The sequence below is a fragment of the Gallus gallus genome, chromosome 4 (genome assembly GCF_016699485.2).
Source record: "Gallus gallus isolate bGalGal1 chromosome 4, bGalGal1.mat.broiler.GRCg7b, whole genome shotgun sequence".
Taxonomy (NCBI): domain Eukaryota; kingdom Metazoa; phylum Chordata; class Aves; order Galliformes; family Phasianidae; genus Gallus; species Gallus gallus.
This window is the reverse complement of record NC_052535.1, coordinates 68,030,163-68,054,227: the sequence shown is the minus strand read 5'-3', so window position 1 is coordinate 68,054,227 and position 24,065 is coordinate 68,030,163. Positions and strand designations below refer to the sequence as shown.

The 24,065-nt window shown below is 40.9% G+C and overlaps 1 protein-coding gene across 21 annotated transcripts in view; it reads left to right on the top strand.

The window, feature by feature from the left end:
• LIMCH1 (LIM and calponin homology domains 1) overlaps positions 1 to 24,065 on the top strand; it is a 164,889-nt gene that overhangs the window by 82,955 nt on the left and 57,869 nt on the right. For 20 of the 21 annotated variants that reach the window (XM_015285469.4, XM_015285467.3, XM_040699791.2 and 17 more), the window contains 4 exons: positions 12,509 to 12,615; positions 15,458 to 15,488; positions 18,424 to 18,534; positions 22,970 to 23,165. In XM_015285469.4, coding sequence (XP_015140955.2) covers positions 12,509 to 12,615; positions 15,458 to 15,488; positions 18,424 to 18,534; positions 22,970 to 23,165 — 445 coding nt within the window. Of the gene's footprint in view, positions 1 to 12,508; positions 12,616 to 15,457; positions 15,489 to 18,423; positions 18,535 to 22,332; positions 22,684 to 22,969; positions 23,166 to 24,065 lie in introns of those variants that run through there. The other variant, XM_015285468.4, reaches the window with a different exon arrangement.

Here is a 24,065-nt window from a genome sequence, read left to right as displayed (position 1 = left end):
AAAGAAAAGAAAAAACATGACTGTTTGTCTTTGGGGGCTGGATTTTGTTTTGATCTGTTTGTTTTATTTGAGAAACAGGTAGGCCAGCTTCATCTTCCTTCTTAGCGCTCGCACCAGTGTTGTATTTTTGCAGTGCTGAAGATGAGCTGAGTGCAATTTGGTATTTCAGTAAGCAAGAATTTTAGACAAGGAAAAAAAACAAGTTAATTACATCCTCTCAGAGAAGCATTGCAGTCACTTAAAGGTTTGGGTAAGCAAGGTATTACCAGAATTGTCTCGAGTGGGTGATACTTTACCTTCATAAATATCCCACCGGTTGTTGCTTGCTCTTTCATTCTGTCTATAAACAACCTAAAGAGCAGAAGTCAACGCAATGCTATGATTAGTTTGAAGGAGTTTAGGAGCTATGAAGGCTGTTCTGAAAGTAATGCTTTCTATTTTATTACCTTGCCCAGGGTGTTAGAGTGGTTCTACTGAAGTTTAGAGGAAGCTACTCATAACCATAAGGACTGTGTGAGAAGGTGTGAATTCCCAAATCTGCCTAGAGTCAGCACCCTCCGTATTAGACTAAGCTGGCTATTTTCCAGGAGTGTTTGAGACCTTAAATGCTCTTTAGTCCTTACTCTCTGGTTGATCACAGATTAATCACTTGCTTTTTTAAATACTATTACCCAATCTTTTGAGCCACTCAATCCTGATTAAAATTTACTTTCTAAAATACGATCTTAGAGAACTGAAACTGCTCAGATTCCAGACTTTCACTTTTTTTTTTTTTTTGGAAGAACTGTGAGTCATTGCAATCATGCTTGGTGTTTTCACAGTGCTTCCATAAAAATTCTTTTGGTTAGTTTTATCTTCTGAAGAGTCATTCACATTGCCTATTTCATTCTTTTGTCTGAAATTTAATGAGAAATATTAGTAATCCGGCACTTAGGCATGCATACAAACTATTATGTAAGGAAACTGAAGATCAAAAAACTTTGCAGATTGCTGTCAGTATTCTCCTTCGCAGCTTCTAGTATGATTTATTCTATTGTATAGTGATATACAATATTGTTCATATGCTGCGTATAAACTTGTCCTTTATAACTGTACAATACGTATGAGAGGAACAAAATTGCCATGCTCAGGTTAGGAAATAAATAAATGGTCACATAGTTCCACAACCCAATTTTTATTTTATTTTTTTTTCAGTGGGGATACATCTGTTAACTTTGTAAGCCCTGTGTGGCTATGTAGTAGAAGGTAGGGGTAGAAGGGCTGATGAGCTGGAGCATAGTGCTGAGCCTGAACTGCTGGCATTCAGTCACAGCTGTACTGTGTCTTGTGTATATTCTTTAGCCATTAGGAAGGCCAGTGTAGAGGTTCTTGCCAAAGGCACTAAGTTCTGCTGGCCTTGAGCTGATTTTGGGTAGTCACGTATAACATTTGCATTCTCCAGAAATCTGCATCTGCAGGAGAAGTTTGGAGACGTGAGCTCGCCTGGGGCTGAGGCTCTGCAGTGCTTTAAATCAGCAGAATTGCTGGCAATTTGTGTTGGCTCTGGAGCCAGTACAGCTGCTTTCATGGTCCATGAAGCTTTGGATAATCTTGGAGGAGTCTGCTGCTTCTGCTGTCTAGATACACCTCTCTCTGATCAACCAACTGTAGTCTGAGTCCCTCTGTTGAGTAAAGGAAAAAATGATAATTGCTTTAAGTTTACCCTTTTCCTTTATATACATTTATCAGCTCAGGAGTGGGAAGCTTGCTCTTTGTAAGATTCATGAACATCGCTGCTAGCCTTACTCACAACTTACAACACATAAGCGTGGTTTGATTGTTTTCCTCTACAAACGAAAGGTCATCTTAAGTCTAGTTAGTGTGGAAGCTAGAATATAATCTGAAATTATGAGAATGATTTGTCAATTATTGCTGACTTTTTTTCCCTTTTCCCACCACCAACAAACATGACAAGCTATTTCTGCTTTTCTCACCCCACAGTTCTTGTTCATAACACTTGGTGTGATATGTATTCCTTCTCCTGCTCTTGTTACTTTTTGCATTCTTAGAGGAAAATTGAATGTAGCAGTGCACCTAAAATGTACCTCTGGTGTGCTTACAGTAAATGGAAGGACAGGAATATCCGTTCTGTATGAGGAAAGATCTTTTTCTGCTCTACGTTCCACTGCCAAGAGAAACCAGAACCATTCTGAAAGAGCTGGGAGAAACCCTTGCAATTGGAAGACGCTGTATTAAAGAGGAGTTCCTTTCTTTCCCTTTTGATTTTATACCCATACACTTACAGAAATTTTTAAATACTGTATATTTTTGTGCTACTTTTTATTCTTCCTGAAAGCTTAGCCTGCAAACTATTCCGCCATCCAAACGCAATCCGATTCCTGCTTTCCGAGTAGGCCTTCGAAAGTACATTTGCACAGTCTCTGTAGACTTAATCAAAAGTAGTAATTTAGGTTGGCTGTGCTGCATAGTCCACTTCAATTTGCAGCTACCCTAGCTTCATGAGCAGCTGTGTTGTTTCTCAAATTCCATCTAGGGAGGGCTTTACTAGAGACTGTAAAGGGATGGTAAGTAAATTGTTGCCAAGCTATTGGGTAGCTCATCTTGCCTTGAATGTTTACTGTAAAAAATCCCAAACTCGAGAAGTTCAAGATGACTGTCAGTTATGGACATGCCACCTGAACATCAAATGGATGTTTTCAAATCTGAGAAGGAAATGGCAGATAAATAGATTGTGGTATTCAATAATTCAGGCAATTAAAATACGTATCAAAGTGAAGAGTAGATGCTGATTTACTTAACATCTTTTTGCACAGTTATTTTGGTTCTCTGTAAAATGTACTTGAAAGAAACTAAATTATTTTCTTCCTCTTTCTTTCCTCACTGAAACCACTCTAGCCATCTGAAAGTGACATTTTTTACTTCTTTTTCTTTCCCCTAACTGAAAGTGAAAATAATGTAGGTTTTCCATCTGGAATGTGCTGGAACTTCATTCAGTACAGAAAGTCAATTAAGAAAAAGGAGTGTTCTTTGGACTTGAGCAGCCTTTTTTAGTATTTGCAAGGAAACCCCAACCTGTACATTAATGAAGTCCAGTATGTTTTATGTAATGTTGGCATGAAAATGCAAAGCTGTGAGTGGGGGGAAAACGTATGTCAGGTATCATATAACAGCAGCAACGAGATTTCTGATGTTTATCAAACCTTGAACACCCCAGATTATTAAAACATATTCCTTGGCAATAAAGAGTAGATGTTTAATTTGAAATGAGAAGAGGAATTTGTTGCTTTTTTTGCAGAGGTCGTGAACTGAGCAGGAATGAGTCCTCCTTGGCGGTTTCACTATTTTGCTGTTTGCCTTCGGGAATAGAGATTTGGTCTGATCTTAACAACTACTGCCAGGCCTTCAGCTCCCACAGGCAGCTTTCCTGTGTCTTTTGAGGCCCACCTACAGCAGCTGTAGTTGGATTTTGGGACACAGAGGCCCCCCAACTGCTCTGGCTGTGGAGTATCCTGAACCTTGCATAGCTGATTGCTGTCTTTGCTGAGAGGAGTCAGAGTGCTGGCCAACTCCTCCTGCTTGCTGGTGTTCAAGAGAAGATAGCTTTGTTTAATATACCAAGCAAAAGAGAGCATACCTTGTAAAGGAAAAGAACAAGAACGTGAAGTCATGCTAATGGTTGAAGAGGATTTGAAGCTATTAGAAGAGATGAGTGGTGGTCCTACATTCATTCACCTTCAGAAGTTTCATGTCAAATTGTTCAATTTTAGGTACCTGTTTCTTATGTACCTTTGCAGTTTCAAAGCTTAAAAATATACTGTATGAAACTTCTGTTGTTTTCTGGCCCTGGATTTTCAATGTTATATGCTCAGCTAGTTGAGTACAGACAGGTGCAGCAAAACCTTCTCGACAAAGATTCATCATGCGCATATTTTTATAATAATCCTGTATTTTCCAAGACTGTACAGCTTGAATGAGGTCTGCTTCTGTGCCTGAATAGGAAGACAATGCATAAATGAGAAGAATAGAGCATGAACTAAGGCTGTAACTACAGTATCTTAGAATCGTAGAATATCCCGAGTTGGTATGATTGATTAGGTTCCCATGTTTCAGAATATTGTCAGGTTTAAATCTTCCTGTTGCTTCTTTCCAGTTACTCTTTTTGTCCTTGCTATCTGCTTTGATTATGGAGAGGCAGAAAAACTAAAGACAGTCTTTGTAGTGATGACAAGTTGAGAATTATTTTTCCACATGTGCTTTAAGTTACTTATACTGATTCATTACTCAGTGATGATAGATCATGCTAGTCAGGTAATTAATCAGACACACCTTGTCAAGTGGAGAGGCTCATGATGCGCAGATTTTTCCTAGTTTTCTTTTTCCACTAGCCCTACTGCATCTCAAATGACCTGTGACAAGCTGGATGTCGTGGTTCACTGAAGTAGTCAACAGTCCTCTTCCTGGAAAATAAGGTTATTTTCTCCACAGTCAAAATATAGAGAGCAGGCATTGGGTAACAGTGCCCTGAAATGTCAGATGTGAGAAAACGATCCCCTGTAACTTGGAATTTGGAGGCAGAGAAAGGGAGGTTAACTGTGTGAGAAAATACAGTATTTTTCAATAGATCTACTAATATATGTAGGGAAAACATGGGGAAAAATGTAGCACGTGAATTTGTTTCACATAAGTAATCTTCATTTCTACTGCAGTACAACATCTTAGCAGGAACACATATATAAATAGCTTTTGAGAAACATCTGTTGTGCTGTGGCTTAGCACACAATTGGCAGTCAGGAGGGGTAAAGGTTTGTTCAGCCGTGTTTGACTGTAGTTGATTGCTGTCTGTAAAAAGATGTGTTTGTGTTGGAGGATAAGCTGTTAGCAGTGTTCCTTGAGATTAGTCCCAGGGGTGAGCTTTTTGGGTATGTAACTCAGGAGGTAATTCAACTTTATTCATCTATGAATTCCTTCTTTTCATATGCAGATTGATAAGCTTTCTTACTGTGATTTAATAGTTGTTATGATTTATAGCTCTAGTTTTAAAGTCTGTGTATTTTAGTTGAGTCAAAGTAGTTTGTTTGGGATGACTGCCTTTGAGATCTTTGAAGCGGACTGACATTCTGAGTACTTTTCTTAACACTTTGTCGTGTTCTGACAGTAAATCACACAGATAAATCAAAGGTTGAAACCAGCATTTTCTTTATACCTGTGGATTTCTTGCCTGTTTTCATGTAGAACCCAGTCGTGAGAGAGCTGCCTAAAATACATGAGTGAAAATGAAGGTTGAATTTGTCTTTGTGACCTTTTTTCCCCTCCTTCAGATTGCCAGGAGGCTGGGTAAGAAGGGCTACACACTACAGATGATGAGCTCTGGTTTGCACATTGCTGTTGTGATGTTTCTTTCACTCTCTCCTTTTTTGTGTTTCTTTGGCCAACCCTCTCTGAAGTAAATTTTGTACTGATATATTCCATATCCCAACAACCAGAACACAGCCTGGTAAATAACAGTCCTTTCAATTGTAGTAGAAGTAACCAGGCTTTGGTTGTTTGTGCTATTATTTTCTTGGTGTTTCCTCTATCCTGGTATTTTTACCCATCAGACTCTAAATTGGCAAGTTGAATTCCCAGCAGCTTCTTGGAGTGCTTGGCTGCACTTCACTGCACAGGAGCTTGTTTTTAACCCTGTTTTTGGTGAGCTTTATTATCAAAAATATGTAAAGTGGCTAACAGAAGTCATGAAAATGAGGCCCAAGCACTTACAAGCTGAGCATTATGATCTGGTACTAAACAGCTGTAGAGGGGTAGGGAAAAGAAATTTTGTCCTCTTTCTTGGCCTTAACATGGCTGTTACCGTAGAGTATGGCATCAGATAGTCACCTCTTCTCCAAGATAGGGTGGATGCTGACATGTGGCTATGATTTCATCAGTATCAGAGCCAGTGAATAGTCTGAAAATGATTTGGGCTTTTTTTCTTCTTGCCTGCCTGAGCTCTAGTCTTCGTTGCTGTAAACAAAACCTTCTTACTCTGGGTGTATCTTGGGTCTGGCAAATCTGAAGAACTATGCATCATCTGATTGCTCTCTCCCCCCAAAGACTAGGATGCTGACTGAGCCCCCATTTGTTTACATGCTTTATTTGTGCCCTCAGGGATAATGACCTGATGCAGTGAGACACATGAGGACCTGCTTAATCAGTGAAGTCATAGGCTCTGCCCTGTTCTCACACTGCATGCTCCTCTCTGATTCCCGTGTGGTTTGCTCTTGCCTCTTGAGTTGAAGGCTGCTCTTGCTCCTGTTCTTTCAAATGGACCCCCTTCCCTCACCCTCTTTTCCTCTCTGTTATACGTCCCCTTTCCTATCCATAGTTTCTTCCCTCCATATACATCATACCATGCTGCTCATGTTTAAAGTCTGCAGAAATAAGGTATATCATGTGTTTCGGTCACCCTGTACCCAGCACGAGGTTTTCACTGCCTGCCCTGGACCTGCCGTGCCATTTTGTATTTTTGTGTTTGCCTTTCATGATGCATGGCTATTCTTTTTGGGGGATTTTGGTTACAACCATCGTACAACTGATGGTGGTACCCTAAATCAGCAAAGAAGCTTACAGATGTGTTCAAAATGCGTTACGGGGCAAAAATTTCAAAAAGCAAATCACCTGATGGTGAAGAATAGATTCAGGAAAAAACAAAAAGCAATTTCTTAAGAGTGGTCTGCTGTGCCGATTTTCTTGAAGAATTGCAAGTTTTCAGTTTTAAACAATGTGCTTTTTGATATCTGGAATACAGGCGTACTCACAGTTTGATCTGTGTAATGCTTTTCATCTGTTCTGTGTCTGTTTTATAGATATTTCCCTCCAGTTCTCATGGCATGGTTTTGTTTTGATGTATTGTTTTCAGTCAAAACTTCATTAACACACATAGGTTGAATGTGCTTCTCCTTTACACAAGCCTACTGATTGGCACTATTTGCCAAAGATGTTGCGGGATGCCAAAAAAGCTACAAGCAGCTCTCTGAAAAGATAGATGTGGAGGAGCGTTTCTTTGCCCCGCTTTCCCCTTGCACTACCAGGGGAGGGTAGGTTGTGTACTGCCACGGTGCTGTAAGGCAGCGGCTGGTGCACTGTCTTTGAGATCTGGGCATAGGAGGAGATGCATCCCCTCCTTGCTGACTGCCTAGAGAGGAGCAGGAGAAGGCCTGGTGTTCCCTGCCAGGACAGTCCTCACTGCCCGTTGGCAGAGCCCTTGGAGCTGCTGCTGGTCAGGCTTCCTTGCTGCTGCTCCTCCAGGCATGCTTGGCCCTTTCCCTGCTACTCCTCCAGCCTCACCTTCAGAACAGTGCAACTTCATGTTTGGCCACTGTGTTATTCTTGTCATTTTAATCTAATCATCACAGGGCCTATTTTTTCTCCTAGAGGCTCACATGGTTCCACGCCCGGCAGTCATTTTCTCCTTTGCCCTTCTGTTGTTTTCTCTCTGTCTGGGTGCTGGGGAGTGCTGCTCTGAGGAAGGAGAGGAGCCAGCTCCTTCTTGTCCTGCCTGCATTTCTTAGTGTTTCTCTTGGAGCATTTGGGACATGAACAGAGGTGGGTGGAGGTTTTGTCGTGCTTACAAACAGCAGCTGTTCAGCCCGAGCCCATGGCTGTCACTGCTGCAGGTCAGGAGGCATGGAGCAGGACTGGTGAGTTCTGCTTTCACTCCCTGCTCCCAGGGCCACCTCTCTCTGTTTATCCCCATGTTGTGTTTGATCTTGGCTAGGTGAGGCTGGGATCCTTTGCGGGGGTGGGGGGTTATGTAGGTTTTCAGGCCTCCCTTAATGCCCCCAGTAGAGTTTGCCTGCAGGTCTGCTCTGCTGCAGTCCTTTATCTTCTGGAGACAAAAACATCATAAGGTTCCTAAATGGGCATGTCCTGGCTGTGATCAAGTTGCTTCTGAATCTACTGATTTGGAATCCATCATGGAGAAAAATGTTTGGTGAAAGTATTGTTTTACTGTATGCTCAGTATGCATCCATACTCTGATGCAATAAAACATATTCAGGGGAGTTGGACTAGATAATCTTTAAGGGTCCATTCCAACTCAAATGATTCTATGATTCTATATATGAAAAGTTCCTGGTTTCTCTTGTAGAAGTTCCTTCCGGGTGGACGTGGGTCGAGTATTTGTGTGTTTCATTTCAGCCCATGAAGATCTGTCGCTTTTATATAAATAAAGGATCGCCATTAATAATTTATATCAAATGGAGACGTGAGGGAATGAGGAAGAAACGCTGAGAGTAAACACGAGGCTTTGAGGAGCCTGAATTTGAAGTATGCTTCAGAAAAGCAGTTTGGAGATGGATATTTTTAGAAATCTGCAATTTATTTTGGGGCAGAGAAAATTTCAACGTTCCAGGGCTGAAGAAGGCCACCTGTTTGGCGGCAGCTGTCCCAGCGAAGCCGGGCAGTGCTGCTGGCAGCCAGTCGTATCTCCAGTGCTCAGATGTGGCGTGCGTGTGGTGTTTCAGTCGGTTCTCTGTGCAGACGTATAGCTGGGTTTTTCTTTTGTTTGCCCGGCGTTTATCTGTGCATCTCATCTGGGCCGCGTTGTGGTGCATCTGACAAACGATCGTTCCGCAGCAGTAAGCTGCAGTTCTGGTTTGCAGTGTGGATACAGCGGGAATACTTAGTATACTATTGTGACAGATGAAAGCCGTGGAAGTGGGCCAAATTCAAGCAGTTTTCCATTGCATCTGATCAGCAGATCCTATGGAGGGAATTTGCCTGCTGTGAATATTTGATTCTCACTAGCTCAAACTATCTTGTGTGCTGGCAGTGCTACTGTGTGAATTTGCGGTGGCTTTCCAGGGTGTCTGTCCTACACAGCTGCCAATTTCTGCTGGTTTTTATAGGGTTTGGGATTCGTGCTCCACTTTGTGTGTGAGGAAAATGACCTAATGCAGTATAATGGTCGTGTCCCTTCACACCAATAGCACGTGGGCTATGCATCTTTTAAAGAACGGCCCAAACAAAATGACAGGTGTTATATTCTCCCTCCTTCCACCTTCATGGAGGTGCAGTCCCTCTGCCTTCAATCCTGCACGTGTTATCTGCAATTGGCTGTTCTCTGTTCTGACTCTGAGGGCAGCAAAAAACTGATAACTCTTGCATTTCCAGTACTTAGAAGTAAATGACATTGCGTGAAGTGCTGACCTCATCATGACTGTCAGGGCTCTGCTTAGGCAAGCACAAAGCATTTGGTGTTTAATTTGTCAGTGTATCCTCTGCTTGTGTCCTTTATCTGTCACCACACTGAGGCATTTCTCTTCTGTAATCAGCCTGTTTGTGCTTGAGGTAATTTCATAGCTAAAAGCTACTTTTCTACTTTAAAATCTCGTGCAATTTACAGAAGAAACTTCGGCTTTGAGCTCACTTTTCCACTGGATGTACAAGGACAAAACCAGAAGAAGCTGATTGAAAGGAGTCTCTGACCAGTACTGTGAACCCAAATCACACAAAGCTAACAGGAGGCAGCTGCAGGTCCCCATAGTGTGCAGGGCACATAGTGTGCAATGTGATGACCAAGTGACTGATGCTGAATCTACTCCAGCTCTGTCACTGCAGCCAGTAACCTGAGAGGAAGAATCTGAGAGGAAGGCACTGACACCTCCCTTTGGTGTACTGAGAGAATCATGTGGTACTGCTTTGTAGGAGGGAATTCAGTTTAGTCACCCCTACGTGCATGGGGCAGTGAGTGTTGTCTCCTGAGCCCGCTGTAAAGGATACAGCCCTGCTAACTGAGGCATGCCAGTTGGCTGCACTGCAATCCTTGCCACTGTTCTGCCACCTATTTGCACGCTTCATTTAACTTTGCCAAGTTGTAGGGAGCTGTATGTGCACACTAGGTGTGTGTTTTCAGTCCTTTATTTAAGGTAAGAGTGTTTTAGATGCACTGCTACTTGTGTATGCAGCACCTTTTTTCCTTTTTCAGCAACAGAGAAGTGCTACTTTATAAGGGACTACAAAAAATGTGTTGTTAGAGCTCACGGATATGGAGCTGTAATTTCTCTCAAAAAACATAAGCAGAGTTTTCTGAGAACTTAAGAAACTGGGACTTGGCCATTCAATGGTGTGGTAATCCAAAGAGAAAAGCCTTCCTAGGAGCTAAGTGTTAGTGGTAAGACTCCTTTCACTCTAGGAGTGCTGTTCTCCAGCATCTTAATATAAATACAAAACGCAGGTTTCAACTGCACTGAAGCAAGCCAGGAAATGTTTAGTTTTGCGGTGTTGTGAGGTACATTTTGACTTGGGGATATTCAGGCAAGGTTGGCCTGAATATCAGTCACCTGAAAGCAATTTTTGTTGTCATTGTTTAATCCTTGGAAATAAATTGCCAATCTTAGAATCACCGAATAACAAAAACTCTGAAACTGTTAACAGAAGCAAAAACTTCTTTCAGTGCTCACTGATCACATCTTGTTGACATCCATGGTTATTCATGCCAGGATAAGACATCGACTGCATAAGGAACTGTTTGTGTGATGGTGTTAGGGATTGTTGGCAAATGCTGTTTTTACGATGGCCATCAGAATGTAAGCATGTACAAGAACAGCCGTAGGGTTATGACACTGTTTTGTTGTGGTTTGGGGTTTTTTTTTTTGACAAGTGGACATTTGCTCAGCAGCAGCAGGACTGAGTGTCCAAGCTAAAGGGCTGCCAACTGACTGATACTGTTGCTACTGCTTATCATAACTTGGCTATGAACTTCTGGCATAAGGATGGTAACAATTAGTTATCCCTGGAGTTTCCCCTCCCTTGATTGTTTTCTAAACCTATTGGGTTACTGTGCTGTGTGTGTCCTGTATATTTTTGTTAGGAAATGTCGTTGACAACTTTTGTTTTAAAGGCTTTTGCATTTTATTAGTTTTACACATTGCTCCACCCACCACTTGGAACTGACCAGAACTGTCCGCCTTCAAAGGCTTAAACACAAGAGTTATTCATGTTGCAGTTGGAAATACTGTGGAAAAATTATAATGCAAACAGTAAGCCAGATGGAGAATTTTACAAGCATCTTTTCATGTCATGAATGATGCTGTCTCTCAAGGTTATGGGCTTTCTGCTCTCTCAACTGCTATTTCTTTCCCTCTGGCTCTGTTCCAGAGCTGTTAAGTTTCAGCCAGGGAAGAAAGGGAGATTTGGACTCCTCTAAATTTCTGAGTCCGTATTTCTGTGTGGGGTGGCTGGTGACAGCAAGCTTTGTGTGTGAGAGTGCTGGCATGCAGAGCCCCCGCGATTAGCATGCTGATGGCTGCGCCCTGCAGAGCTGACCAGGCTGTGCTTGCCAGGCTGTGTCAGGAGAACATCAGCAAAGCCTTCCACCCAGTGTAGGGAGGGCTTCAGTCTCCTGCTGTATACACTGAGAGCTGCCCAGTGTCTTCTGGCCTTTCCTTCCTCATTCCTATGGAAGTGGAATTCTCTGTTGTTCAGGTGTCACCACACATGTGGTGCTCCTCCTCTCAGTTCATAGGGCAGGACACTTCCAATTGGAGGTTCTACATGAGAGGCCCTAAAGTGTACCAAGCTGTATGTTGTAGCTTCACTTGTCTGCATCCATCATTGCATCTGCTGATTGAGCAGCACATATATCTAATAACTTGTTCTCTTGATCTTCAGCACTTATCTGCATATAAAAGCTTCAGTGATTCTATAAAAGGGTGGTGGTGTACATGCACATGTGTAAGTATAAAATATGTACTAGACATCTGTGCACACAAACAGATTTGATTGCCTCCACACAAACCTATCTGTTATCACCCCTCTTTGGTTTCAAAGTGGTTTGTATGGGTTGGGCTTACTCTTAGTTATTGAGTGAAGTGACAGTAAGGAACTCTAAAAGTGTGACTCTCCTATGAACAGTACTGCAAAGGGAGGGTTACTTCTGCTAACAGGCGGTGGCTATCTGAAGTGTAGCTTCAAGCATCTATTTGTGGAGAGAGCACCTACCTCTGTTCCCAGTGGCTGATGAAGCTCAGAGGGACAAGTAGATAGTTGTGTGTAATGAGAGTAACTGGTTTGAGTTAGTATTGACATGCAGCGCATTTTCTGAACTGCTTGCTTAAATGGTGGATCTACCTTAATCACTTGTTTTAGAAATCCAGTTGTTTCTTTTCTGGCTTGTAACACACTGAGATTCTGCTCGTAGCCTACAGCAGTAGGTGAGGAAATTAGGAGGGCCTTTTTGTTTAAAGAAATAGCCAACATCTGGGTTTGGAAAGAGAAAACAAATTTGTTGCAGTTATATTTGGGGGGGAAAAAAGAAGAGTTTTATTTAATACTTATCTGGTTTTCAAACATAACCTATACTGACTTCCTAAGTTATGTGACTGGCAATGGCTTTGGTTCTTCACCTAGCTAGCAACGTGACTGTTAGTGAGTTGTTACTGAATTAGGGAGATGCTGGCTTAATAAAATGACCTTTGCAACTGAAGAAAAGTTAAAACTATTTTTTTTGTGTGTGTGTGTCTCATTTCAGGATAATATAATCTTATTCTTAAGAGGCTGCAAAGAGCTGGGACTTAAGGAATCTCAGCTGTTCGATCCTGGTGACCTGCAGGACACCTCAAACAGAGTAACCGTCAAGTAAGTACAACAGCAGTTTGTGATTAGCATGTTATAACCTCGCATGCAGTTAGATGGTAAATATTTGAGGATGGGCAAAAAGGATATAGAACTGGCATTTGTATAAAGCAAATAGGAAGCTGAGGTTTTTGAAACCTTCAGCACTGGGAGTAATACATTGTCTGTTTTCTATCAAGAACAGTAGGTTGTGACACAGTATTTGTGCTGATGACTTCTGTTTAACCTGTATGAACTGGAAATGCCCCAGTTTAGATAATTCTTGCCAAAGCCACACACCTTCTACCACATGAGTTACTACACACGTGTTAAGGGGTTCTCCTTCTTAATAACTAATTCAGTTAGTTCAGTTTAGCAATGGTTTGTACACTCTTTGTGAGATGCTTGTATTTTCAACATTTGATTTTTGAAGTGATGTAGAAGATAGATGTGAAACTGGCACAGAAGGAATTACTTATCTTGCCTAAGGTAGCACAGAACAGTCTTTAGTCATAGTCTGTATGGCCACAGATTGAGGTCTTAAACAGAAAACGTTCCTTTAAGGGAAGATTTTGTTATCATGTTGGAAGAGAAACAGTCAAACTGTATTTTTTACTAGCTTATTCTAATGGCAGTCAAACTCCTCAGCCCCCCAAAACAAAAGCACCCAACACTGCTTCATAGAATTAACAAGATACTTACTTGTTAACTAGGAGTTTTCACAACATTTTTTGGTCTGTCATGTAATATTAAAAAGTTATTGCTCTACAGACAGGCAAATACTGCTGAGTTGATTAAATGGTCTTCCTTCATTTGGCCAAAGTGATCGCTAATGAAATCCTGGTCAGACATATGCATTTTAGAAAAGTATATGGAAACAATTTGCTAAATCTCAGCAGCATTCTAGTTTTTTCCCTTCTGGCATTGAAAGCTGGGCAAGTTTTCGTGGTGTTCAAGTACTGTCTGGGAAAATTCAAAGGTTCTGAAAATCACCTTGGCAGCCTTCTTTACTTTGAGGAACAGTCTTCTACTTTTTGTTCCCTTCCAAGTTTCTGGCTCTGGTACGTGCCATTGAGAGAGGACCATGTAATGAGTCTGCAGTGAGCTTTTCCCAGCCTGGTTCTAAATCTGGTAACACTGCCATATTCTTCATTGACATGAAGTGACATGAAATATTGACAATGAGTGGCTGCAGAGAGTTGCAAAATAGTCCCTAATCTACAGATAGAACCAGAGATAAATGGTCCTTATAAGAAGCTGAATCTTTAGTAGTTGAGGATAGCAGAGCAGCTGGTAGCAGCTCCAGTGAGAGCTATCCAGCACATGAGCCTTTTCCACCAGGAATAAGAAACTGTAGAGCTGCCTCAGCCCATAGCTGACTGTGATGCTCAAGAGATGTGAAGCGGCTCACTGGCATGGATATCTTTCTCCCATCAACTCTTCAGAGAAAGCAGCTGTGGAAATGGGCCAAATGTTTTCCCAGGACTGTCCAAGTTCATGCTGAGTAGCTGAGTGAGGTGTACAAGCCAAGTCCATGACTGTTGCAGAGAAATATGTTTGAGACTGTCTTCATCTAGCTAGATTTCAAAGTAGGAAGGTGGTTTTTTTCCCTCTTTGAAGACACTTGGGTTATTTTTTTGAACACAGTAAAGATTGTATTATTGCACATGATAAATGTAATGACAGTTTTTAACTTTTTTCATATACGTGCTAAGTGCTAATTGAAGTATGTATTAGATCTATTTTTTTTTATCATTCAACTTATAAAGGTTATGAGCTAATGCTGCAAAGAATTTCATCCTGATTTATTAAACAAGACTTTTTCCCACTATTTTATTAAAAAAATAGGGCTGTTTTACATTTCTTACCATATAGGTATGGATTGATACAATTTTGGCTTTAAAAAAGTTATCAAAAACTCCTGGTTTTAGTTTTTGCCTATATTTAGGCAAATTTGTTATTCTCACAAATTTAAGTTCATTTATTTTTGTTTTTTTGTCAGGTAACATTTAATGCTGGAGTGGATCATGTTGTAGTAGAAGTAATTGACAATTCTATTACATAGTAATAAGGAAACAATCTGTGCTAAATCTGAAATATTCTCTTTTCAGCGCCTATATGTGATACACGTTTTCTTTGTTCCTTTTTTCTAACAGTATCTCTGCTGAATTTTGAACTGTTGTTTATGTTTATGCGAACTTTCTGCTTTATTGTTTCTGCAAACTTCTATTCTTTTTGATGAATGTTGGTGCCCAGTCTGAATTCTAGAGTATACATCCAAAAAGTAGAATGTGCTTTACACAGCAGGTTCTGTTGTAAAGGTTCTGTCTGTGGCAGGATCTTTATTGCTTCATCTATCGGCTTTGTTCTTTGTATCCTCAGAAACACCTGCTATTTTTCACTGATTTCCTTGGAGTCATATGCATGTTCAGTTGCTTTCAGAATCTATATGAGTTGCGTGATTTATCACTGAGCAAAATCCGACTTCTGGATAACTGCAAAGTTGATTTTAGCAATGAGGACTGTAGTCTTTTTTGAACGAATCAGCAACTCAGTTTAAAGGAAATATTTTTGGCGCTGCCCTACTTTACTGTAGAACTGTTATAAACACATTTTCTTTTTGTACTTCCAGAAGTATCATTTAATGATTGAAATAATGGTGACAAAATACTCCCACGTTATGAATACATGAATGTGTGAACTGCATCTTCTTAGCTCTCGTGTCTTTCTAGCTAGCAGAAGCATTCTGCAGACTTTTATTGGGGAAAACGTGATCTGCTGCATACATGCTCTTGAAAAGTGGGTCTGCATTCTAATTTTTTTTTCTTTTTTTTTTTGTGTGTGCGTGTGTGTGCATGTGAACCAGGAACGTTGACTGTAGTAGGAAGCTGAAAAATGTAAGTATGTGACTTGGAGTATTTTTTATCTAATATATTTGACTCTACTAGAACTGTGTCAGTAAAAAACAAGTATAGCTGAGTATTTGTGAGATGTCCTCCTACATACCAATCTTAACTGAGTTGTACTGGAAACTTAGGTAGAGCTGCTATGGCAGAGCAGCCATCTTTGGTTAGATAAGGAAGCAAACCATCTGACCTCTGTGCTGTCAATTGTGGCTTTCACTGGTATGGTCTGATTCACTCGTGAGGCTACGTCCTTGCAGCATTACATGAATATACTGGCATAAAGGAAATTTGCACAAAGTATTTAAAATGAAACAAAATGATCATTAGATCTGCACACCAGTCTTTACAGTCATATATGCTAGCTTTCCCATTCTTCTAAATAAATAATATTTTCCCAGAAAGGCTAATTCCATTGATCTTTAATTTATTGTTGGTTTGAACTAATGGTAACGATAACAGATTCTGTAATTGTTAAGTAGAAAAGAAAATGGCTAAACTTTGTTGGAGTCAGAGTTAGTTATTCCAAAGCCTAACAAGCTGTCTCTTCTTTATAGACACCATAAACTGCTATAAATTCAATTTTATATTTAGCTCATATCCCTATAGACTGCTAGGAAATGCCAAGGCCTTTTCCTAATAACTTTTCAAGCCAGTAATCATGACTGCAGGTAGAAGAAGAAAAACAAAAGAACTCTTTCCCACCAACATTTAAGTAGTATCTTCTGCATCCAACGCACAAAGTTATAGGAGAAGAGTTTAGCATTGGCATTTTAGCACCCTTATGGGCACTGGCTATATGTATTTGTATAGAAGTATTGTTTTAAAAGTAAAGTTCCGAAAGCGTCCTCTACGGTGTGTTTGTAGGCAATATATACCTTTGTTGTATATTTTCCAGGTGCATATAAGTGCAGTCTCGGCTGGCAGCCAATCGGAATTGCTTGCAAATGTGACATTATTTGGGGTGAAAAAAAAAGCCACAGATAAAAGCAGAAGAGAGAGAGTGATGAAATGCTAAAAGAAATAAATAGAAATACCACAACTTTCACCAGAGTATTGAGCAGGAGAATGAACTGGACACATTCCTCATTGCTAGGAATATGAGATATGATAGTGTTTTCACTTGAGAACATGTACTGTAAGAGATTTTACATCTTGAGTAGTGTTTGTTGAATGAAAACAGTTCAGATACTTTTTTTTCCCATCAAAACACCAGGAAAAAAAAAAAGAGTATTGGCAAAACCACCTCCTTTTTCTCATGACAGTAGTGTCAATTTGTATGCAGTTCTTAAAATGAGGGGAAAAAAAAAACCAAACTTTGAAGTGTATTATAAATGTTATTCTGCAATTTCATGGTGTGTATGTTATTTACACAGTGCACCACGACTGTGTTTTCAAACAGGCAACCTGCATGACATGCAGTGCTTTCTAGCTGGGCCTCAGCTGCAATGCTGTGTGGGACTTTGGACATCACACTTGAATGAGAAATGGGGACGTTAGAGAAAGTTGGAGAAAGGGTCATCAGAAGTCTAGTATATGTGACTGAGGAGAAAGTACTATGGAATTTGGTTGTGTGTTTTAGGGAAGAGCAGTCTGGCAGAGGTAGCTGTCGCTGCATCCCCTCATCCCCTCAGGTTGTCTTCCTCTTTCATACTTTGTTTTGTAGTGTGCATTATACGGACCTGTCAGTACTTAAAATACTGTATTTCAGTTTATTCAACTTCTGGGAGATCATTAATAGCAACTGTTACAGGCAATTATAATTTAGTATTGGTTGCACCAGCTTTCCACACCAAAATATTTCCTGTTTATTCTGCAGTTAAATGCTTTGCCATGCCATGGAATAGGCAGAAATAATGAGCATTATATGAGAAAATGCCCTAAGTTCTGAGGTATTTGACACTTTTAACCAATGCAAAACACCAATCTGAATTAATTTTGATGAGCAGTTTCCAGTTCAAATAGCTGTTTCACAGGTACCATTAATGATATTGCTGCCCGATAACAGAAGACACATGTGGGTCCATAGGACTGTTTGCTTTCCTTGCATGACATAAATGTCAGTGCTTTTGGAGGTGCTGGATTTGACCATCCTGAGCATCTTAATTTCTCCTTCCCTAAAACAACCACAGCACCAGCTATGTCAGATCAGATTTTCTTTGCTGCCTAAAGGGGAGAGGGTACATAAACATTTGAAAGTGTAATTCTTGGTATTTCTCCTCTGCTGGTTTTGAAGTGAATCTTGTTTTATGGATAGACGTAAAGTCAGAACTTGAATGAAACCATGAACTCTTTCCTATTTAGTATATTAGAAACAATCAGATGCTCATGGCCTGCAATTAATCTTGCACTGAGCATTTCTTAAGCTAGCAGAATACTGGAAATAAATGTTCCCATATCATCTGGTAAAGTACATTAAGATGATTTAAAAATGAACTACCTTTTATTTCCTTGAAATGGTCAGAAATACATTTCAGATGTTCTACTTATCCCATTAATCATAACTATTTCAATTAGGAACCACTAGTACAAGTACTCCTTTAGGTGTTTGGGTTTTTTTCTGTTGTATGTACAAAGAGGCGTATTTGCAGATGTGTTTTCTGGACAGTTTCAAATTTCTTGCCTGGTTTTTCTATTCAGGTTTATTTTTGCTGTTTACTTTCCAGGCAGACGTGACAGGACCATTTCTTATAAGAAATACCAGGAATGTAATGTATTAAGTTACATCTTCTGTTGGCCTGATTAAATTTTCATAGTTGCCTGATGTGTTTATGCCTAACCATTGTCAGGTTCTTCCCTTTCAACTGAGATTTATAACAAAGTCTTGTGCTACTGGACAGTTTAGAATAAACGAGAAATGCTTAAGGGAAGTAAATTAAGCTAAGTAACTGTGAGGATGGCCTCAATTAATTCTTATTCACTTCTGCAGGTATTAGTCACCATTTATTGGCTAGGAAAAGCAGCAAACAGCTGCACATCATATAGTGGATCAACCCTGAACCTGAAGGAGTTTGAAGGTTTACTGGCACAAATGAGAAAGGTATCTATCTTTTTGTTATGTTTTGGGAATAAAAACTTAATTCAAATGATTACTCCCATAAATAACGTTTGTTGCTAAATGTAAGAGAAGTGGTGGATTTGAGTACAAATTACTTCGTAAACCCCTGTCTCCTCTGAAAATGTTTCTGACTGTACCAAACCATAAACATGACTTTCTCTGGCAGCCAGCTTTGTGGTGATATTAATGATGCAGCAGATGATGTGAAACAGGGCTTGAGAATTGTCATCTGGCTCTGTCATCTTCATTTCCACAGTTTTTGTTTTGAATTATTTTCATTTATGACACAGAGCTTTAACTTGAAGAGCTGAGACTCAAAAGTAGGCTGGTGGGACTTTGGAGAGAAGAGATTTATTTTCTTTAAAACATTCATTCTCGTGGGCAGTTCTTTCTTTTTTAAGTTGTAACATAAAGCATCAAACCAAAGTATCTAAATAAAGCTGAAGGGTAGAAGGAAGAGATTGTGCTTTACGAAGGGCATGGTTATGATGAACCTGTGTTTTGGCAGGCTCTAAATTCTGACTGAAAACAGATTTGGTGGCTTATGGTAAGCTGAACTCTGATGGAAAGGAAAAGTTGCTGTTGCTGTAGAGAGATCTGGGGACTTGTGGCTGAGCCTTACAGCATGCCTACAGCCTCAGCAGTGGTTAGCACTGGTATCCATTCATGCATTTTCTGGGATTGGAAGAAGCATGCAGCAGACATGGAAGAAGATAGAAGCACCTGGTTCTGATGTTACATATGTTGGACATGTAGCTCATGAAGTAGCGTGCAGATACCTTCGCCAGCCCTCAAACAGCTTCCTGCCTGCCACTTCCTTCCCATCCCACAAGTTTGGAGATCACAGGAGACTCTTTTCACATTGTCATCCCCAAACTCTGAACTCCTGCATCTGCACCTGCTGCAGCTCCTTGCTCTTGGATTTCAGAGGGCTGGCGTTGGCCTGCCCCTAGACAGGAAAAGATATTTGGCTGATTGATATCAGTTTCTACACGCTAGTGGCACAGGAGGACCTCAGTTAGATTGATAACATCCCCATTTGTGGGTACAGAGCAAGTGGAAATGTGAAGAAAGAGACATTTCTCCTTGTCTGTAGAGGTTTATTTTGGTCTTCATTTGAAAGGGCTTTCACTAACACTCAGGACTTTGCAATACAGGAGTGGTACGACTGAGACTAAGCACAAAAGAAATTGAGCTAATGGTTGAGTTGCTTTCAACTCAGTACTGGAAGGAGCAGTCCGCACCCCAAAGTTTGTAATCTGGAAGGCAAAACAAAGATGACCATCGAAGCTAAGGCAGAAAAAGTTGCAGGTTGATAGAGTGTTAGAGCAGCATGGTGCTCCAGTTTTTTCTTTTAATATTTAATCGACAACATAAGACTCCTTTTTCTCCATGTCATATTTGCTCATCTAACGAGTCATCTGAAGGGGCATTTGGTGGGACAAAGGCACAGGACCCAGAGGAAGGGATCTCAGCAGAGCTCACAGCAGAGCGCCTGGCAGGCAGGGCAGAGCCTGCAGGTTGAAGACAAAGCAAGAGACTGGGACTTGATTTGTTGCAGATGTTGGAACTGGGAGTAGAGCAGAGATCTCATAAAAACTGAAAGCTATATACTCCTTTAATGTAAAAACAGAGCACTTCACCGTCCTGAAAAGTCTGTTCAGCTGGTGCTGGTAATGAGGGTCACTGGCAACTCGTATTGAGTTCTGCTTCTGTTCCCCTGCGGAACTCTGTATCAGCTGTTGTGGCCTTTTCTCCTTCTAAATTTGAAGAGGATTTGGTTATAAAATTGAACATGTTAATCACGCTGTGTAACACTCTCATGTTCTTTATAGCTGAGCTTGAGTGCTGAAAAGACACTTTATCACATTCTCTACAGGCAATTTTTTGCACAGAATTTAATAATTAAATCTGCCATAAATTGTCTGGTTTGATTCTCCCACTATAAATCCCCTCTGCTCTCGTTTTTTAATAAGGAAATCAAAAGACAGCTCAGATGCAAGTTGTCTTGGATTCATCTTTTTCTACTTCCCATCCTAAAAAGACTATTCATTTCTAATTTTATTTGTATTCCTCTGTTTCGAATTCTATTAACTATTTGGATATGTGTTCTTTGTTACTTTCAAACTGGAAGTTCCCAGTGAGAAAACATTCATAGTTTCTGATTATATTCAGGGGGTGGCATTTCCTGCAGAAATGCACCTTCCACTGGACAGCCACCCTTCTGCTACCACAAAATGGCATAGCATACCGTTGCCATAGTATGGTGACATACTATGTTTTTAATTCGATAAGGTGAAAAGCAATGAGCTGTTGTGAGCTATCAGTCCTGCAGATAACCACTTTCTTTTTCCCACTGATAACATGTGGGAGATGACGTTCGTTCAGGGCCGGACAAGTACCCATTTGTGAGACAGCATTTGGCTGGGAGGGATGTTTGCCAAGGGGAAGGCATAAAGGACGTGTTTGCAAAAGTCTAGGATGCCATCGTGGTGCCTGCCCCCTAATTCCTGGTGAACTGCATGCAGAATTAACATAAACAGGCTTTTGAAAGAAAGGCCTGCAGAACTCATTAGTTCACAATTGGACTGTTTTCAAACTCTGGAAGATAGCAAGCACAGGACGGGGCTTTTTTGCCTAAGTCCTGTGGCTGCTGAGCATTTCTGTGTCACTCAGACACAGTGGTTCAGGAAAATGGAAGTGTGCCCGAGGACTGAGAATAGCTGATTGGTATGAAGAGCGAGGGGATTTAGGGAATTTGGATTTTAAAAGGATTTTGGATCATGTCACAAACAGGGTTTGATAGGATTTCTAGTTTTGTTCTTGGGTCTGTGTAACCCATGCAGATTTCTAGGAGACAAATCTTTGTTGTCTGGCATTTCTGGGAGCATTTTAACCCATGTGCTAGGCAGGAGTGGGGAAGGAAATTACATAGGGTTCAATTAATACTTTGTTAGATATGTTTTGTTTTTAGAACATATTTTAATTTCGTTTGAAGTGAGGTTACTCACTGTCGTTATCACAGTTTAGCTTGGTCTTAGGAAACATCCGCTGCTGTCCTTAATGTGCTATTTTGGCAGCATAATAGCTAGTGGCATTAATTGAGCCTTCTTCCTGAGGAGTCTGCAGGATGGTGAGTCCGCTCTCACCAGCTCACCTCGAGCCTCCTGTTTGCATGTTCCTGCAGTGCTCTCCTCCTGCAAATGTACTTTGTCGCAGAGGTGCCAGAGCACATGGGGACATTTGAGGCTGATCTCGTCATTGGCTATGCCAACGATGGGTAATGCCTGGGTAGTCAGGGCTGGCGGGAGCCGAACTGAACGTAGCTTTTGTGCTCCAGTGAGTGGTGACCAGGGGGTGCTTCTTAATTAGGAATTAATATTCAAGTGCTTCTGGAAGGAAAAGGAGAAACAACAAAAAAAGCACATTCCAACCTCTTTGGGTCACAAAATGTCAGTCTGATAATGGCACCCACATTTTTGACTTTACTTACTGTCGAGGGAAAAAAAAAAACAGGTTTATCTTTGAATAAAAGTTATTTTTGTTTTTCTCCGCCTGTGCTATTGTAATTAATGTTAAGACACTCTCTAAAACAAGGGATTTATTATAATACAGGGGTGAGGATGGCTTCTATTGACCTTTTCCCTCTGCTGGAGTTTCAGTGTTTTAGTATGTGCTGCTTGCACTGGAAAGAATTTATAATCACAGGGTTGTCAAAGACAACCATTGTTCTCACTGCTCTGAACATGTGGGTCAGCTACAAGCGCTTTCATATCCCCCAGAGCCAGGAGCTGGCAAAGAGTAAAGAGCACAACTGAATTCTTCTGAGGCATCAGGAAAAGCATTTTGCATATTTTTCATTGCTGATTGCTTCAGAAAGACATCCCTCTTTCATAACAGGAATTTCTCTTCAAGGTAGAGGGAGGCTGGGGCACACTGCTTCATTATTTTGCTGAGCTGAAGCAGCAGCAACAAATGCTGTCTGCTGGTGTCCCAGCCAGATACAATAGATAGGCAAGGGGAGGGGGAATCCTTTGCAAAGCAGCAGACTTAAACCTGATGCAGGCGTGATGTTAGAATTGTAGTGCTTTTGTTGCTGCTATGGACTATGAACGACAAGTCACATTTCAGGTTCCTCTTGGTTTTGATCACTTTATTAACTTGGTTGTTGCAACTTTTTCACAGCTTACAGATCTAATCTAATAAGCGTACTTTGCTCTTAATCAGCATAAAATTGGGTTTATTGCAAGCTTGCACTTTTGTTTTGAAGGGGAGAGGGGGAAGAAAGCAAGGAAATCTTTTTCAGGGGAAGAGGTTTTTAGTACTTTGGAAGATGCTGCGTTACGTGATGTGTAATGAATCTCATTGGTATGTCAGTGGCTTCTTTCTGAAGAGGTACCTACTGTACTTCATGTAGGAAACAGAGGATATCGAGAGCCCAAAGCGCAGCATTCGGGACAGCGGCTACATAGACTGCTGGGACTCGGAGCGCAGTGATTCCCTCTCCCCCCCGCGCCACGGCAGAGATGATTCCTTTGACAGTCTGGACTCCTTTGGCTCCCGCTCGCAGCAGACACCGTCCCCAGATGTAGTGCTCAGGGGAAGCAGTGATGGTGAGTACTTGTCGCCACGAGGCACGCGTTGTCTCTGGAGTAAACGTGCCTTTCAGAAGCTGGGCACAGCGTCTGAATCGTGCTAATCCTGCAGGAGCTCTTCACTGTGAATTGCTGATTTGTGCTCCCCGAGGTTCAGATGACTTTGCCAACGGCTAACTTGAAGTCTGTCTCAGTTTGGATAGCACAGTTTTGGAAAATCAGTTACATCATTGCAGTGTAATTTTATTATTGGGATAGTGCTTTTCTGGGTTATGGTGTAAGAGGATGTTATGCAGACTCATTTTAACTTTTAAGCTAGGCTGGAGCAAGAAATAAAAGTGCAGGAACAGGGGAAATATTGAAGCGAATAAAATGTTGCCTAAATAAACCCTAGACAGATAAATGACCTAGAAATATCTTGGAAATGTCTGATACTTGTCTGAGCTTTGAAGTCTGATATAAAACATGCCACCAAGTGCCATGTGAGCTTTCAAGATATTTGGAAAATTGGGCAACTGAACAGCTCCTGCCATCAGAGCTGTGGCCGTATCTGTTCACCTTTGAGTCCAGCTCTTGCCTTGCAGGATTCCCAGAGGCTTCCTGAGGCTTGCAAATACAGCATGCGATGTGGGGAAGGGTCTTCTAGGGGCAGGTGTAGAGCATGCACTGAGGTTGCCTGCTTTGAGCAGGATTCTAGGTCAGAACAAAGGATGCTTGATTCAGACTCCATCTGCTTGGTTGCATTCATGATGAGTAAGTTGAACTTCATCATCAGATGAAGTTATATTCAATGCATGAATCACTTCTCCCAAGTAATGTTATTAATTTAATAAAAAAGGAAGGTCAGAAAGATATTTTGGTAGGAACCAGATGTTCATACTGCTTTTGGCAGTGCGAAGGAAACTGGTGCTAATCATA